The following is an 18,429-nucleotide window of genomic DNA, read 5'->3' as shown; positions in this document are numbered from 1 at the left end:
AACAGCAGTTCCTATCTTAGGGGTATTTTCCAAGTTAAAATAGCTTGCCCCAGAGCTCCCCTGTGTTAGTTCACAGGGGAGCTCTGGGGCACCTGTGCTGGTTTCTGCCCCTGTAACTCTCGGACCGTCTCTAGGTAAGAGGCTGATTTAGTACCATCACTCAAGCTAAGGTCCAACACCAGGCATGAAGTACATGTTCAAGCCTAATGGAAGAAAGGTTTGGACGCTTCTGGCTTTCAAGGGACGGAAAAGCAGCAAGCCTGAAAAGTGAGTGTTTGTGGATTCTAACCTCTGTTAATTGACTTTGAGGCACAGGCCCTCTGCTGTGCCTAGGATTTTCTTTCTCCCTCTCAAGGCACTTTAGAAGGAAGATGGAGAGTAAATCAAGCCATGGAGTGGCTTTCATTCTCTTGGGAGGCCTTGGTGCTTTCTGTCCCTTGTCCACCTGCCTACCCTTGCCAGTCCCTGAGCCCCAAGGCTGCCCTGTGAAGACCTGAGCCTAGGAGGAGGGAACTAAAATGCCGCGGAACCAGAGATGAAGGAGCGGCGGGGCCGGGTGGAAGGAGGAGCCATGGGACCGGCAGGCCTAGCTCCAAGGAGGAGGCGGTGGCGGCGCGGCGATGGAGCCCTTGCGGGTACTGGAGCTCTACAGCGGAATTGGGGGCATGCACCAGGCTCTCAGAGGTGAGAGGGCACAGGGCGCTACTTCATCTGCGAGCCGGAGCTGGTCAGAGTTCGGGCTCCAGGGAGGGGCGGAGCGGCGAGGCACTAGGGGCGGAGACTGGAGGGGAAACGGTCTGTGGGAGAGGGGGCGGGGGAGTTGCTCGGTTGTCTTGGAAACCGCCCGCGCGGCGCCCCAGCTGTCCCATGGGGAGGAGACTCCCTTCCTCTCGCCTGGTCCGAAGGGCGGGAGGGGTACCTGTTGGGAATTCTGATCCGCAAGGCTTGGCTGTAAAGTCGAACCAAAATGGTGCCCACAGAGCGGGAGGGGCGAGCCCCCTGCCCTGTGCCAAACCCCAATTCTGAGTGAGGCTGTCACCCAGAGGTCTGGAAACTCGGTCCTTGACCCTCGAGGAACTCACAACGGGGGAGGGGAGGACGCTGGGCAGGGTCCTGCTGGTGAGGGCTTGGATCTTCCAAGTGATAACTACAACGCGAGGTAGAAGTTAGTGAACACTAAATAGAACCTCAGGGAAAGCCTGGAGAAAACAACCCTAGTCAGTTCTGATGGTTGAAAAGAAACATCTTGTTACTTCTGGTCTAGATACATTTAGGCGCCGGAAGAGCTGAGTTCAAACTTCGTTGAAATGTGACCTTAACATTTTTGAACCTGTGTCTTGGTTTTACAATGTGACAAGTGTTTTTTTCAGAGATGAAACGTTATGAGCATTAAAAAAAAAAGTGCTTAAAATGTTTAATAATGCCTGGTACATTGTAACCACTCAAAATATTATAAATATTATCCTCATGTACCTCTTGCATTTTGAGGTTTTAGATTTGTTTGGTGCTAAGTTGGAACTGCAAGGTTCATTTCGGCTGTTTGCACTCGGAAATGTTTATTGAGCCCCTCTTCAGTTCCTGGTTCTATGCTAGGCACTGGAGTTGTAGAGTGACAAATAGACATGGAACATGTATGTTTATTCTTAAATTACTATGACAACCACAAAACTGAAACCTCTCTGCTTCCTTTTTTAGTACCAAGGGTAACACGAGACTAATACTGTAAGATAGGGACAGTATGTCTTAAGCGGATAATTTTTCTAAGCATATATATTGAGTTTGAGTCTAGAAGAGATTAGTGATTATTAAATTTTTATTACCGATTACCTGATGGCTCTCTGTGTTCAGTTCTCTATGTAAAGTAACAAAACATACCAGCAGGAAAACAAAACTAGCATTACTTGTACTCTTAGTTAATTTTCTAAGATTGTCAGCATTTTACCCCCCTATCTTGAAGCCCCTTAAAGGTTAATCCACCCCCCACCCCCCATTTTTTGCAAGTTTAAATGTGCTGCAATTAATTATTGAGCATTAATCTTGGTTTTCTCTTTAGCATGTTTTTAGAAGTCAAATTAATGGAAGACTGACTGTGTGCTAGTTACTAAGTCAAAAATACTGAGAATTTTTAGACTTTTGGTAATACAGCAGGTTGGTTTTCAGAGGATTTGAGTGCCTCCTTCAACTACATTTTCCTCAGGATTTGTATTACCCATTTTTAACCTTTGTGAATTTGTTGGGGAAGTTGTGTAATTTTAATTTGTGTTTTTTGGGGGTTAATGAAATAATTAGATATTTTCCCTCCTACTAGCCATTGCGACCTGAATTTGTCTATACATATTTCTATTACTACTGCTACCATCCCAAATCTAAGTTATATCATCTCTCACTTAAATTATTAAAATAGTTTCCCAACTGCTCCCCTGCTTTCTTCCACTCTGCTTCCCTGCGCCATCCTTTCTCCATTAGGCAACAAAGTGATCTCTTACCTGGTAAGCTGGATCATGTCACTCCCTGGGGTCAGTGGTCTCCCTCTGAGGTTAGAATCACAGTCCCCTCTTTGTAGAAAGCCTGTGAGATCTAGCCTCCGTCCACCCCTTCAGCCTTATCTGCCACTCTCGCCTGCTTCTCTTTTCCAGGCTTGCAGTTCTTCTTTTTCTTTGTTCCTCAGAACTTCAGAATTCCCCTTATGCTCTGGCCTTAGCTTTTGCTGTCGTCTCCACACAAGTGCCCTAACACCAGGCTTTCACGCTGCAGCTGCATTTTGTCTTCCACCACTCAGTAACATGTGGCTGCTTCAGAACAGCCTTCCTCTGCTGACCCTGTGAACAACAGTACCGCTCCTGTGGCCTCTCTACCTGGACGCTCTATCATCTTTTGACCTGAGGTCGGCGTATTAGAGATATTGCTTCTTGTCTTCCAACATTCATTTATTTGATGTACTAAAATTTAAAATTTTTCTGTAATAAAATATGTTGCTGTTTTCCATGGGGTTTTTATTAATATATAATAATGCAAACTAGTAACAATGGTGGTTAACTGCAACAATTACTAAGGACTTTTTACATGTCAGGCCCTGTTTTAAGTATGTAATAAGCTAGTTAGAGGTAGAGTCAGTATCATAACCTAGATCTCTTGACCCCACCTGTAAACCATACGATGCTGCCATTTTTTTCTGGTTAGATCCATTAATTGAATCTACATCTTAAATAACAATAAGAAGCAGCCAACAGGAATAAGATGAAATTTAAATTTTGACAGTTTTCTAGTTATGGGTTATAACTGATTTAATTGCAGTAAAATATGCGTAACATAAAATGTGCCATTTACCAGTCTTTAAGTGTACAGTTCAGTGACAGTAAGTACTACCTTTCCAATGCTGTGCAGCCATCAGCACTATGTGTTTCCAGAACTTTTTCATCATCACATGTGGAAACTGTACATTAAATAACAACTCCCCATCTCCTTTCCTCCAGCACCTGCTAACCACTATTATACTTTGTCTCTTCTGATTTGTCTATCCTAGATACCTCATATAACTGTAATTATAAATATTTGTCCTTTTATAGCTAACGTATTTCACTTACTGTAGTGTTTCCAAGGTGCACCCATGTTTTAGTGTATGTCAGTACTTCATTCCTTTTTACAGCTGAATAATATTCCACTATATGCATATACCATATTTTGTTTATCCATTCATCTGTTGATGGGCATGTGGGCTGTTTCCACCTATGGGCTATTATTGTGAAGAATAGTGCTATAAACATTGGTATATGTATATCTGTTTGTGTTCTTGTTTTCAGTTCTTTTGAATATATACTCAGGAGCGGAATTGCTGGATCATATGATAATTCTGTGTTTTAACTTTTTGAGGAACCACTAAATTGTTTTCCGTAGTGACTGCACAGTTTTATATTCCCAAGGACAGCATCTGAAGGTTCCAATCTCTTTATCTCCACGTCCTTGACTTGTTATTCCTTTCATTTCTTTTTTTTTTGATAATAGTCATCCTGATGGGTATGAAAAAATATCCTATGTGGCTTTTGATTTACATTTTCCCTAATAGTGAAAGAAGTTGAACATTTTTTCGTGTTCTTATTGGCCACTTGTGTGTCTTCTTTGGAGAAATGTCTACTTAAGTCCTTTGCTTATTTTGGAACTGGGTCTTTTTCTGTTGTGTGAATTCTGTATATATTTTGGTTATTAATCTTTTATGAGCTATATAATTTGCAAATATTTCCTCTTTCATAACTGACTTTTATTATAGTAGTTATAAAAGGTTTATTTAATTTCTTTGGCAGCATGAGAGATTTGTCCCAAACCCCATGGACATTTTAATACCTTAATAAACATTTCTCATCCTTAGGTGTATATGCAGTATGCTATTCTATTGTTGTAGTAACTACCTAGATACTTCTGTATCTTCTAAATTTCTTTTAATTTTATTTTATATCTGTGTGTCCATATATTAACTTCGTCCTCATCCTGTGGTATTTTTATTTCCTCCTGTACACCTCTGGGCTTCCCTGGTGGCTCAGATGGTAAAGAATCTGCCTGCGATGTGGGAGACCTGGGTTTGATCCCTGGGTTGGGAAGATACCCTGGAGGAGGACGTGGCAACCCACTCCAATATCCTTGTCTGGAGAATCCCCATGGACAGAGGAGCCTGGCATGCTACAGTCTATGGGGTCTCAAAGAGTTGGACACGACTGAGTGATGAAGCACAGCATAGCCTCTAGCACAGAAACACACTTGTGACAGGGCTTCTGTAGATAACTCTTGAGTCTATTATTGAATTGGTAATCACTCTACTATCACGCTGATAAAGCCATAGTTTTCTTAGTCCAAATTTTTGTATGATACAAAATTCTTAGTTATAAACCAGAGTCCACTCTCTAGCTAACATCAGCAGAAGAAAAATTATTAAAGGACATTTGGAAGCCCACAGAATTTACAGGACATCCAAATATATCAGGTGAATAGGGAACCGCCCCACAAGTCATCACATGGACATCACAGCTTTTACCAGTCACGCTGGGGACTGGATGTGACAAGTGCCATCACAGTTTTGCCCTGAAAAATGGATCTTGACCACCTCTCACACCAAAAGAGATGAGTTTTCTCATTTGCTCCCTCACATTGCTATTTCTGAAGTGAAGTCGTGTATGGATGCTATTGGTTGGTGGGCATTAGATGCCATTGCCAAACTAAGGAAGCCAGGAGAGTGCATTCTGGCTCCAGTTTTGTAATGTGGCAAAATTTTGGAAGACATGAAACGTAGGCAAAGATTCTGGATGGCCACAAGCATGGCAATGTCATGGCATCCTTTAAGACATATTTGCCCCTGTACAGGGACCCTGTGTCACCACTTTGATATTATTTGTGCCTGCATAGCCCGTAAAGTTTTGACTAATGAATTCTCACTTGGCTAAGGAGAATCTTCCAAGTAACAGCATCTTTCAGAAAGCAACGGACAAAGTTGTTTCATGAGTGATATAGCAGTGGAGCCTGCAAGGCACCTGCAAACGTAAATGGTTAGCAAATAAGAATCTTTTTTTTTTTTTTAGTATCAGGGAAGAGTAAAATGTGATTTAAGGTGATGAATAAAGGAAAGCTGTGCTGCTATTGCTAAGTCGCTTCAGTCATGTCCGACTCTGTGCGACCCCATAGATGGCAGCCCACCAGGCTCCCCTGTCCCTGGGATTCTTCATGCAAGAACACTGGAGTGGGTTGCCATTTCCTTCTCCAATGCATGAAAGTGAAAAGTGAAAGTGAAGTCGCTCAGTCGTGTCCAACTCTTCGCGACCCCATGGACTGCAGCCTACCAGGCTCCTCCATCCATGGGATTTTCCAGGCAAGAGTACTGGAGTGGGGTGCCATCGTCTTCTCGGAGCTGATTACTATTACGTTGTCTAGTCAACTATTGGGATAGTCTTAAAAACAAAAAGTCTTGCCTCCCAAATAATTTTGAAAGGTCTTCCATGGTTTTAATGTTTTCTGTTAAAATTATAGGCCTCTCATTTGTCACTCATTAGTCATTAATTTTTCTGAATCTTTCGTGTTTATTTCTCAGTGACTTATATGCCAGCTTAAGATTCTACCAAACTACTTTGTGATTTGGTGTGCTTATAACTGATGGAGCAAGTACATTATGATGAAATGTAGATCTGATTGTCACCTAGGGGTAGTTTTAAAACATCATTTGTAAGGGGCTGAAATTTGAACTGTTAATTTTCTTTTCTATTTATCTTTGAGATTGTAAAAATGCCCTCTTTCTCCCTATTTTCCCAGTTATTCTTTTTTGTTGTTGTTGTTGTTTATACTTTTTTTTTAATAAATTTATTTATTTTAGTTGGGGGCTAATTACTTTACAATATTGTAATAGTTTTTGCCATACATTGACATGACTCAGCCATGGGTTTACATGTGTTCCCCTTCCTGGACCCCCCACCCACCTCCCTCCCCATCCCATCCCTCTGGGTCATCCCATTGCCCCGGCCCTGAGCCCTTGTCTCATGCATCAAACATGGAATGGTGTTCTGTTTCACATATGCTAATATACATGTTTCAATGCTATTCTCCCAGAACGTCCTACCCTCACCTTCTCCCTCAGAGTCCATAAAATTGTTCTATGCATCTGTGTCTCTTATTCTGTCTCGCATATAGGGTTATCGTTACCATCTTTCAAATTCCATATATATGCATTAGTATACTGTATTGTTGTTTTTCTTTCTGGCTTACTTCACTCTGTATAATGGGCTCCAGTTTCATCCATCTCAGTAGAACTGATTCAAATGTATTTTTTTTAATGGCTGAGTAATATTCCATTGTGTATATGTACCACAGCTTCCTTATCCATTCGTCTGCTGATGGACATCTAGGTTGCTTCCATGTCCTGGCTATTGTAAACAGTGCTGCGATGAACATTGGGGTACACGCGTCTCTTTCAATTCTGGTTTCCTCGGTGTATATGCCCCACAGTGGGATTGCTGGGTCGTATGGCAGTTCTATTCCCAGTTTTTTAAGGAATCTCCACACTGTTCTCCATAGTGGCTGTACTAGTTTGCATTCCCACCAACAGTGTAAGAGGGTTCCCTTTTCTCCACACCCTCTCCAGCATTTATTGCTTGTAGACTTTTGGATAGCAGCCATTCTGACTGGTGTGAAATGATACCTCATTGTGGTTTTGATTTGCATTTCTCTAATAATGAGTGATGTTGAGCATCTTTTCATGTGTTTGTTAGCCATCTGTATGTCTTCGTTGGAGAAATGTCTGTTTAGTTCTTTGGCCCATTTTTTGATTGGGTCGTTTATTTTTCTGGAATTCAGCTGCAGAAGTTGCTTGTATATTTTTGAGATTAATTGTTTGTCTGTTGCTTCGTTTGCTATTATTTTCTCCCATTCTGAAGGCTGTCTTTTCACCTTGCTTATAGTTTCCTTTGTTGTGCAAAAGCTTTTAATTTTAATTAGGTCCCGTTTGTTTATTTTTATATGATTTATTGTCAGATTTAAAATAAAGCAAGAAAAATAGGAAGATTCCCTGGAGTATGAAACAGCAATGTGCTCTAGTATTCTTACTTGGAAAATTCCATGGACAGAGGAGCCTAGTAGCCTACAGTCCATGGGACCACAGTCAGACAGCACTGAGCAACTGAGCACACACACACACACAAAGGCTAACAAGGAAAAATATGTACCATTAAAAATATATATATCATTTGTTATTTAGTATTTATGGAAATTCCTAGTTTGATTTTTCTCTGCACTTGAAATACAAAGAAGAGATGCATAGAATGAATTTTGTGTATTTCAAAAGGAACATCACAACTTTCCATTGGATGACAGAATTAACTATCTTTTATATGATGAATAACGAATACATACTTCACAGCAGAGAATATTACTATATTCTACACATCAAATTACTTCTCCCTTGTTAATGAATAATGACCAATTTGTGTTAGGACCTATCTATTGGGTTCTTTTTTTAGGGAACTCAATAAATAGTATGTGAACCGAGAACTTCCAGATGTTCAAGCTGGATTGAGAAAAGGCAGAGGAAACAGATCAAATTGCCAACATCCACTGGATCATAGAAAAAGCCAGAGAGATCCAGCAAAACATCTACTTCTGCTTTATTGACTACGACAAAGCCTTTGACTGTGTGGATCACAACAAACTGTGGAAAATTGTTAAAGAGATGGTAATAATAAACCACCTTACCTGCCTCCTGAGAAATCTCTACGAAGGTCAAGAAGCAACAGTTAAAACCAGACGTGGAACAACGGACTGGTTCCAAATTGGGAAAGGAGTACAACAAGGCTGTATATTGTCACCTTGCTTATTTAACTTAAATGCATCATGTGAAATGCCGAGCTGGATGAAGCACAAGCTAGAATCAAGATTGCCAGGAGAAATATCAATAACCTCAAATATGCAGATGACACCACCCTTATGGCAGAAAGTGAAGAGGAACTGAGGAGCCTCTTGATGAAAGTGAAAGAAGAGAGTACAAAAACTGGCTTAAAACTCAACATTCAAAAAACTAGGATCATGGCATCTTATCCTATCACTTCATGGCAAATAGACTGGGAAACAACGAAAACAGTGAGAAACTTTATTTGCTTGGGCTCCAAAATCACTGCACATGGTGACTGCAGCCATGAAAGTAAAAGACGCTTGCTTCTTGGAAGTAAAGCTATGACCAACCTAGATAGCATATTAAAGAGCAGAGACATCACTTTGCCAACAAAGTTCCATCTAGTCAAAGCTCTGGTTTTTCCAGTAGTCATGTATGGATGTGAGAGTTGAACCATAAAGAAGGCTGAGCAGTGAAGAATTGATGCTTTTGAACTGTGGTATTGGAGAAGACTCTTGAGATTCTCTTGGACTGCAAGGTGATCAAGCTGGTCAATCCTAAAGGAAATCAACCCTGAATATTCATTGGCAGGACTAGTGCTGAAGCTGAAACTCCCATACTTTGGCCACCTGATGCGAAGAACTGACTCACTGGAAAAGACCCTGATGCTGGGAAAGATTGAAGACAGGAGGAGAAGGGGACGACAGAAGATGAGATGGTTGGAAGGCATCACCCCCTCAATGGACATGAGTTTGAGCAAGCTCCAGGAGTTGGTGATGGACAGGGAAGCCTGGCGTGCTGCGGTCCATGGGGTTGCAAAGAGTCGGACGTGACTGAGTGACTGAACTAAACAATTAATAGTAACCCTCTTCTTAATTCTGAGCAATATGAGAAACAAAACAGAAGAGTGAGGCAAACAGGAAATCAAAATCCATATATTTTTTATTATTAATAAAGGCTGAGTTGAAGCATGTTGCTTAGGGAGAAGTCCAAGTGGGTCAGCTCATACTCAACCAGAGAAGTAGGCAGCTTACCTTCCAGGCACAGCTGGAGAAGCAAGCAGAACACGTATTCTGTGTGGGTACCACATTCCCAAGAGGAGGATAGGGAAACTGAGCAGCCCTGGCCAGTTTATTCTTCCAGAATTAGCCAGTTAGGAGAAGTCAACTAAGAAGTCCACTGAAGACAGCCATAGGGATAGAACAAAGGAGGAGTTTAAAGTGAATAGGAATTCATTCAGTTGGAAGAAACAGCAGCATATACCTCCTATTTTACATTACCTTGGCCAGCTGCTTTAGGGATCTGAAATTTTGCTTATGTTTTGCAAATCGTGTCATTCTTTTTAATATTTGATACTTAAACTTTCTGACAATCATTTGGTAGTGTCAAATAATTAGACATAGGATGCAGTCTGGCGTTAAGTCATTGTCATTTGGCACTGTGGGAGAGAACAGGAACAGTGTTGATCTAGGACGACTCACAGAGCGGCTGTTTGGTCTGTTAGTTAAGAGCACAGTTATCTTGTCAGAAGGCCTTGGGGCATCCTAGCTATGTGGCCTTGGGGAAAAACAAAACTTTCTGTGCCTCAGTGTCCTTTTCTATAAGAGGGGACGATAATAGCACCTACCTCAAAAGGGAATTGTGAAGTTTATGGGTTAATAAAAATAAAGCATGTGAGTAGTGCTTGGAACATAGTGTTGAGTAAATATGGGCAACAATTCTCAAAAATTGTAAAGTTATAGAAAGTTCTTTGTTCATGTGTGCTCAGTTGCTCAGTGGTGTTCAACCCTTTGTGACCCCATGGATTATAGCCCTCCAGGCTCCTCTGCCCATGGGGCTCTTCAAGCAAGAATACTGGAGTGGATTGCCATGTCCTCCTCCAGGGGATCTTCCTGACCCAGGAATCGAACCTGCATCTCCTGCATTGGCAGGTGGGTGGGAAGCCCATAGGAAGTTCTAATATGTTGTTAAAAATGGCCTTTAGAAGAAACTGATCATTCAATATTTAAAGTTATCAAAGAGCTTTCAGACTAGATTTGAATGACACAGGAATAAATTGGTGAAAGAATTACTTATAGCTACAAAAGATGACATGGAATGAAAATGAAAAAGTAAAGGAGAAGGGCATTGAAGAGAATGGCATGTTCTATTTTGCTCCCTCGACTCCCTGGAAAGCTTACTCACCTTCTCTGCTAGAGAACAGATTTCCCAGCCTGTAGCCACTTTGTGGTCATTTTCCTGGCCTCCTTCCCAGTGTTTTCTGAACTACTCAATGTGTTTCTCTGAGTGATAAAATTAATGCCAATTTTTAGGTCTGCCACATACTGTCAAAATATTGGAAAATTATTCATCTTTCTGGGCCAGGTACCCTGTCTGTGAGATGGACATAATAATACTTTCTCATAAGGTATTGTGGATGTAAAATGAAGCAGTTGATGAATGAAAAATAATGTAGGTACTTGGTAAATCTTAGTTCCTTTTCTTTTCCTACCTTGATTTGTAATTAGCTTTCTCCTCTTAGTTGTCTTGGAGTCCAATAAAATTGGGATAACAGTACTAATTTTATAGCGTTGTTAAGAGGATTTAATGAAATGATGAATACGTAGAGCTAGTATAGTTCCTGGTACAGAATATAGAACTGATGATGTTCCTTAGGAAGTCAAACATTTTCATATGCTTGTTACATGTATTAATTTTGTGAAAACTCTTCATGTGACATTGTCCCTTAAATCATCCTCAGGACCCATTAATGTATCAAAGGTGTTGAGAAGCCCTGCAAAAAAAAAGATGATACTTGGCTTAAAGCAGCACTTCCCCTATGTATTTGAGCAAGGGACCCCCCCCCTTTTTTTTTAGTGGAGGAGGGGACACTTTTTTTTTTTTTTTCGCATCCTGTGTCATAGTGTTTCTTAGCTGCCTTGGGAAATGCCAGACTGGCAAGAGAGGGCACTGAGGGAAGGGTTGGAAGGCAGTGAGTTGATGCGTGAGAAGCGCTAGGGCTGTTTGATTTTATCGACAACTTGGACTAAAGTAAGCTTCCCTGTAGTTTTCCTTTGTGGCAGGATCTGTAAATGTTCCCTTTATCTCTGGTTTTTCTAAAGATGTGCAAGAAACTGCGTTCCTGGTTCTCCTTGCTTCTCCCAGACCTGCCGCTCTTGCCTCCTCCTGGTGGTACGTGTCTCCCTTCTTCCGGGGCCCAGACCTAAATCCTGGAGTCATCTCTGCGTCTTTCTTTCACTCACATCAGCAAATTCCACAGGCTCTACCTTTAAGCCAGATTTATAATTCTATCATTTCTCTCCATCTTCACCTTTACCACCTTGTCCTTGTCCTGTTTTATCAGTCTCCTGGGCCCTGAGCTACTCATTCAACTGTTCCCCCGCCCCACCCCAACGCCTGCCCACCACCCCCCAACCCCAACGCCTGCCCACCACCCCCCGACCCCAACGCCTGCCCACCACCCCCCAACCCCAACGCCTGCTCATCCCCCCACCCCCCCAACACCCCCTGCCTCCCCCACCCCCCTGTGTTTCTTTTGCTGTCTTGCACATAGGGTCATCATTACCATCTTTCTAAATTCCATATATATGCATTAATATACTGTATTGGTGTTTCTCTTTCTGACTTACTTCACTCTGTATAATAGGCTCCAGTTTCATGCTATCGGTTCTCTTTTGGGAAACCTGACAACTATTGCAACAGCCTTTTTCCTGGTCTCCTTGCTTCTGCTCTTTCACCTCTAGTTTATTTTCAACATAGTGGTCAGCATGATCCTTTAGAAATGTCAGAGAAGTCACTCCTCTGATGAAACCTTCTGAGAGGTGTCTCATTTCACTTAGTAAAAGCAAGAGTCCTTAATAAAACCCATAGGCTCCTTGGTCTAGAGCCAGTTCCTCCCTCTTTGATACATCTCTTGCACTCCCCAACTCACTCCATTCCAGGATTGCCCACTGGCTTAGTCAGTTGTTTCAAATCCTAAAAGATGATGCTGTGAAAGTGCTGCACTCAATATGCCAGCAAATTTGGAAAGCTCAGCAGTGGCCACAGGCCTGGAAAAGGTCAGTTTTCATTCCAATCCCAAAGAAAGGCAATGCCAAAAAATGTTCAAACTACTGTACAGTTGCTGTCATTTTACACACTAGCAAAGTAGTGCTCAAAATTCTCTAAGCTAGGCTTCAACAGTACTTGAATTGAGAACTTCCATATGTTCAAGCTGGATTTAGAAAAGGCAGAGGAATCAGAAATCAAATTGCCAACATCTGTTGGGTCATGGAAAAAGCAACGGAGTTCCAGAAAAACATCTACTTCTTCATTGACTATGCTAAAGCCTTTGTCTGTGTGAATCACAACAAACTGGAAAATTCATCAAGAGATGGGAATACCAGACCACCTTACCTGCCTCCTGAGAAGCCTGTAAACAGGTCAAGAAGCAATAGTTAGAACCAGACATAGAACAACAGACTGGTTCCAAATTGGGAAAGGAGTACATCAAGGCTGCATATTGTCACTGTACTTATTTAACTTATATGCAGAGTACGTCATGTGAAATACTGGGCTGGATGAATCACAAGCTAGAATCAAAATTGCTGGGAGAAGTACCAGTAACCTCAGATGTGCAGAAGACACCACCCTTATGGCAGAAAGCAAAGAGGAACTAAAGAGCCTCTTGATGAAAATGAAAGAGGAGAGTGAAAAGGCTGGCTTAAAACTCAACATTCAAAACACTAAGATCATGGCATCCAGTCCCATCACTTCATGGCAAATAGATGGGGAAACAATGGAAACAGTGACAGACTTTCTTTTCTTGGGCTCCAAAATCACTGCAGATGGTGACTGCAGCCATGAAATTAAAAGACACTTGCTTCTTGGAAGAAAAGTTATGACCAACCTAGAGACCATGTTAAAAAGCAGAGACATTGCTTTGCTGATGAAGGTCCATCTAGTCAGAGCTCTGGTTTTTCCAGTAGTCATGTATGGATGTGAGAGTTGAACCATAAAGAAGGCTGAGCAGTGAAGAATTGATGCTTTTGAACTGTGGTGCTAGAGAAGACTCTTGAGAGTCCCTTGGACTGCAAGGAGATCAAACCAGTCAATCCTAAAGGAAATCAACCCTGAATATTCATTGGAAGGACTGGTGCTGAAGCTCAAGTTCCAATACTTTGGCCACCTGATGCGAAGAGCTGACTCATTAGAAAAGACCCTGATGCTGGGAAAGATTGAGGGCAAGAGGAGAAGGGATAACAGAGGACAAGATGCATGCTGCAGTCCATGGAGTTGCAAAGAGTCGGACATGACTGAGTGACTGAACTACAACAACAACAATAGAGTACCAGAGACTCATAAACAATATGAGTCATAAACAATATGAACCAGAGGTTCATAAACAATAGAAATTAATTTCTCAGAGTTCTGAAGGCTGAGAAGTTCAAAATCTTCGTGGTAGCATGGTTGAATTCTGGTGCAGGCCATCTTCCAGATTGCAGGGTACTGCCTGCTCATCGTGTCCTCACTTGGTAGAGCAGAGGCGAAGCAAGCTGTCTCCTGACTTTCAGGGCATTTATCCTACTCATGAGAGCTTCACCCTCATTCATCTACTTCTCATCCTAATGACCTCCCAAAAGCCCCACTTCCTAGCACCATCACACTGGGAGGTAAAGTTTCAACTTATGGATTTGGGGGGAACATTAACATTCAGTCCGTAACACCAGTCTCCTGTCTGTTTCTCTGACAAACAAGCATGCTTCCATCTCTGGACCTTTGCGTTGTCTCTCTTTTCTGGTCTAGAAGCATCATTTCTCAGATATGTCCCAGACCTGCTCCCTCATTTTCTTCAGGTTGCTGCTAGTGAGACATCCTCTAACCAACCTACATACAAATATAACCAGGTTCTTCTTCCACACTGTCTGGCTTACTCTCCTTGATTTTTACCATAGTACTTTTCATGGTTAGGCATATTATATACTTATATACTTAATTATTTGTTGGTTGACCCCCCCCCACAACTAGAATATAATTCCATAATAGGGTAGATTTTGTCTAGAACATCACTTACACATATTTGTAGAATGAATAGGTGAACAAGGATCACGTTTGCCATGAACTATATAGCTTGAAGTAGATACCATTATACCGTGACAAATTTAAGCTTAGATATTAAGTCTGAATCATGAAGGTCTCTCTCTCTTTTTTGTTTTTGTTTTTTTTTGGATGAGCTAAATCAGCATTTCCCAAAGTTGATCCATGGATAACGTTTTAAAGGATGTGAAAAGGTGTTATGCGGGGTATAGAACAAATGTGTATATATGTGTGTATGTGTATATGTGTGTGTGTGTGTGTGTGCTGGAGAGTGACCAATTGAATAGAAATTTTTATGAAAACTTTTGAAAGTTTTTATGAAAAGTTTTTACGTGTGTGATTATATGTGAAATTTTAATAGATAATAGAGATTTTTTCTGTATCACGTGAAAAGACATTTGAACTTTTCTCAGAATAATCACACCTATTGAGAATAAGTTGGTTTTAACTCAGTGTAGAATTTTAACCATATGTTGTTATAATAATGAGATATGGTAAAAATATTTGAAAGTTTAACTTTATTCCTGTCAAGAAATGTTATTTCTTTGTATGGAAATTTGAAAAGAAGAGGTTGATATATGAGAGTACATCTGTGAGTGACTCCAGAATGATTATTATCATAAAGGTGTATGAAATTAATATTACATGTAGAATTTGGTGTTTGTTGGTGTCTGAAGCCTTCTTAGGATTTCTTTTGGCATTTTGCTTTGCCACTGGGAAATTATCAGGAGTATTTCTGAAGCGTGATCTTCAGAAATAGTGCCAAACTGCTCTCATCTTGCCTAAAAGCAATATATATATATATATATATATATATATATATATCTTCCTAGATGGCAGGAGATGCAGGTTTGATCCCTGGGTCAAAGAGATCCCTTGGAGGAGGAAATGGCAACCCACTCCAGTATTCTTACCTGGGAAATCCCATGGACAAAGGAGCCTGAAGGGCTACAGTCCATAGGGTTGCAAAGAGTTGGACATGACTGAGTGACTGAGCATGTACGCACATCTTTGGAAAATAAGTAGATTGTGTGTTGGGATTTTAAAAATACCATTACTTTACCTGGATCAATAGTTGCTTTTACTTTTTCACTAGTTCTTTTCATTCTGGGACTTGTAATTACCACAAACCTAGCAAAAACTCTTGGACTAAAGTAAAACCACTCCATTAGAGAGGTAATCATAATCGTTTTTCAGCATCTATTAGTGATTTTTATTCAAACTCAATAGTGAATTTAATAATCCCTCTGTCCTCAGTGAATGAGACTTCATTTAAGCACAAACATTACAGCCTTTTAGCACATACATGACCCTCATAGACTATGGCATGTTCCTTAATTATAGGTGAATATCAGTCCACAAAGAACCCATAATTCAAAGGATTTATACATAGTTCTAGTAGCAGCACTTGAACTTTAATAGATCAAATAAGAGATACTAAATAAGTAATTTTGCCTTATTTACATTTTGTCCTAAAATCCCTGAAATTTAGATGATAATAAAGTTCCACAGTACCTTTAATTTCTCTGCTTCTTCAAAAGACATTTTGTTTTTGTGACCTCATTTTATTTTTGTTATTATTTTCTGAGTTGTTTAAAAAAATTGTTGATTTTGCCTTAATGCTGATCATTTATCTCTACTTTACTCTCGGTCCAATGAGGTTTCCTTCAGTTAATTTTGATCTGTCAGAATATCAGTGACCAGGCTTGAGGAAAAAAATATGTGAATCTGTAATGTTACAGTTTTTTTGTGTGTGTGTGTGGGTTGGCATTTCAGTGTTTGGCTAGGGAGGCATGCTTGAAATCCAGAGGTCTGTTTCTCATAAAAGGTTGTCTTTTGCATTTCTCCCATGATTGTATCATCAAAGGGCTTGTGATTTCATCAAAACCAAAACCCAAACATCTATACATATGCCCTTAAACACATATTTGTCATAAATTCTTCAATGCAATATATTCATTTTCCCTCCAAAACCTATACTTTGGAAAGAGGATATGGCCTTATATTTTAGTTCTCATGAAGGATGTTGATATTCTTCAACTGCCTTATTTTAGTTTGAACAACGAAGTAATAAAACACTGCTTGGAAAAGTTACATTAGCTTGAAAAAACTTAATACCCATTTAGGATGCTTGTTGGGGTCCCTTGAAATTGATGAAAAATGTTACAGCCGAATTTAAAGGTTTAGAGATAATTTTGGGGAAGATGACCTTACAAGTATAAGTATTAGATATCATTGTAAACAAACCTTCTAGAAATTGCATTACAAAGCAATACACTATGGGGTTACTTTGTGGAGATCACAAAGAGCTAATGGGTAGTTGTGGTTGGCGTAATATTTCCAGTGACATCATCGTGCATGAACTCAAAAAAAAATGCTAGATCTTAAGTAACTTTGAAATTGATGTGCTTCTGAAAATTGTTAGATAACTTAAAAAGTGGCTCCATGGATGGTAAAGACTGTGATTTCAAGATGCATATAGAATAATCTTGTTTCATGAAATTTGAGTGGACAAAGCAATGTTTCTAAATGAACATAATAAGAAAGTGTTATTTAAAATGTTTATATAATTAAATTAATAAATTATATTATATGAAGTCATTTCCTTCCATCGTCTGTATTATGGAAATGGCTTTACATCTCATTTTGGATAGTCTTATGTGGAAAATGGGCAACTGGCTTTTATGCTAGTTGTCATATTTGGGCACATATGTACAGTATTGCATGTGTGTGTGTAATGTAGATGAGTGTGGACATAGAAAAAAGTCTGGAAGCATGCACACTGTCCTGCTCTCAGTGTTAGCCTCTGGGTGGAGTGCGGCTGAGGGTCTTGCTCTCCAACACACATCAAGCACATCCCCACTTCAGTGCTGTTGAACTTGCTGTTCCCTCTGCCTGGCACGCTGCTGCCCACATAGACACATGCTTAGTCCCTGTGTTTACTCTAATGTCATCTTCTCGGTTCTTCCCTGGTCAGTATCAAAAACTGCACCTTCTGTTCTGCCTCCCTGTACCTCTTACTGTTTGATTTTTACCCTAAGCACTTACTATTACCTGTCATACTGTGTTACTTGGTTATGTTTCTAATTGCCTCTCCTAAAATGGAATCTCCATCAGGTGGAGATGTTTTTGTGTCAGAATTTTGTTTGTTTTGTGTGTGTAGAGGTTTATCTTGTTGACTGTTGTATCGTTGGCATCAAGAATAGTGCTTGCACAAAGCAGATACTCAACAAATATTTGAATGAGTAAGTTATAGAGCATGAGCATTTTAATGACTGATGATATTGTCAGGTTCGTTTTTAAAGGACATACCAGCTTAAATTTCATAGTGTTTGTGTGACTATAGATATACCAAAATAATACCTAAGACTATATAATTTACTAGGTGAGATTATTTTAATTTTTTGATAACAAATGAAATTGAATATTTTAAAAATATTTTTACATTTAGTGCTCTTTTTATTTTTAACTGTGTAATACGTTTGTTAAAAGTTGGGAAATACTGAAACCATGCTCATTATTCATTCAGGACATAATTGCTGACTGGTTTCTGTGTAATGGGTCTGTCAGTTCAGTTCAGTCACTCAGTCGTGTCCGACTCTTTGCTACCCCATGAACCGCAGCATGCCAGGCCTCCCTGTCCATCACCAACTGCGAGAGTCTACCCAAACCCATGTCCATTGAGTCGGTGATGCCACCCAACCATCTCATCCTCACTCTCCCCTTCTCCTCCTGCCCTCAATTTTTCCCAGCATCAGGGTCTTTTCCAGTGAGTCAGCTCTTCGCATCAGGTGGCCAAAGTACTGGAGCTTCAGCTTCAACATCGGTCCTTCCAATGAACACCCAGGACTGATCTGCTTTAGGAGGGACTGGTTGGATATCCTGGCAGTCCAAGGGACTCTATAGACATGCTCTGTTCTCTCCTCCAGAGATTATAGTCTGCTAAGGAAATACGCATGCTGGACAAATGCAGAAGAAAATTTAAAAATTATATATGA

The 18,429-nt window shown here is 40.4% G+C and overlaps 1 protein-coding gene across 9 annotated transcripts in view; it reads left to right on the top strand.

Moving 5' to 3' along the window:
• The first annotated feature begins 573 nt into the window (after positions 1-573).
• TRDMT1 (tRNA aspartic acid methyltransferase 1) overlaps positions 574-18,429 on the top strand; it is a 68,025-nt gene continuing 50,169 nt past the window's right edge. For 7 of the 9 annotated variants that reach the window (XM_081553630.1, XM_081553629.1, XM_081553631.1 and 4 more), the window contains exon 1: positions 574-684. In XM_081553630.1, the coding sequence (XP_081409756.1) occupies positions 621-684 (64 nt within the window). In that variant the 5' untranslated portion in view covers positions 574-620. Of the gene's footprint in view, positions 685-862; positions 1,046-11,463; positions 11,528-18,429 lie in introns of those variants that run through there. The other 2 variants (XM_081553638.1, XM_081553637.1) reach the window with 2 other exon arrangements.

The sequence above is a fragment of the Giraffa tippelskirchi genome, chromosome 13 (assembly GCF_054371585.1).
Source record: "Giraffa tippelskirchi isolate mGirTip1 chromosome 13, T2T-mGirTip1v1.2.pri, whole genome shotgun sequence".
NCBI lineage: Eukaryota > Metazoa > Chordata > Mammalia > Artiodactyla > Giraffidae > Giraffa > Giraffa tippelskirchi.
The sequence above is the reverse complement of the archived record's forward strand: the minus strand, read 5'-3'. Positions and strand labels throughout refer to the sequence as shown.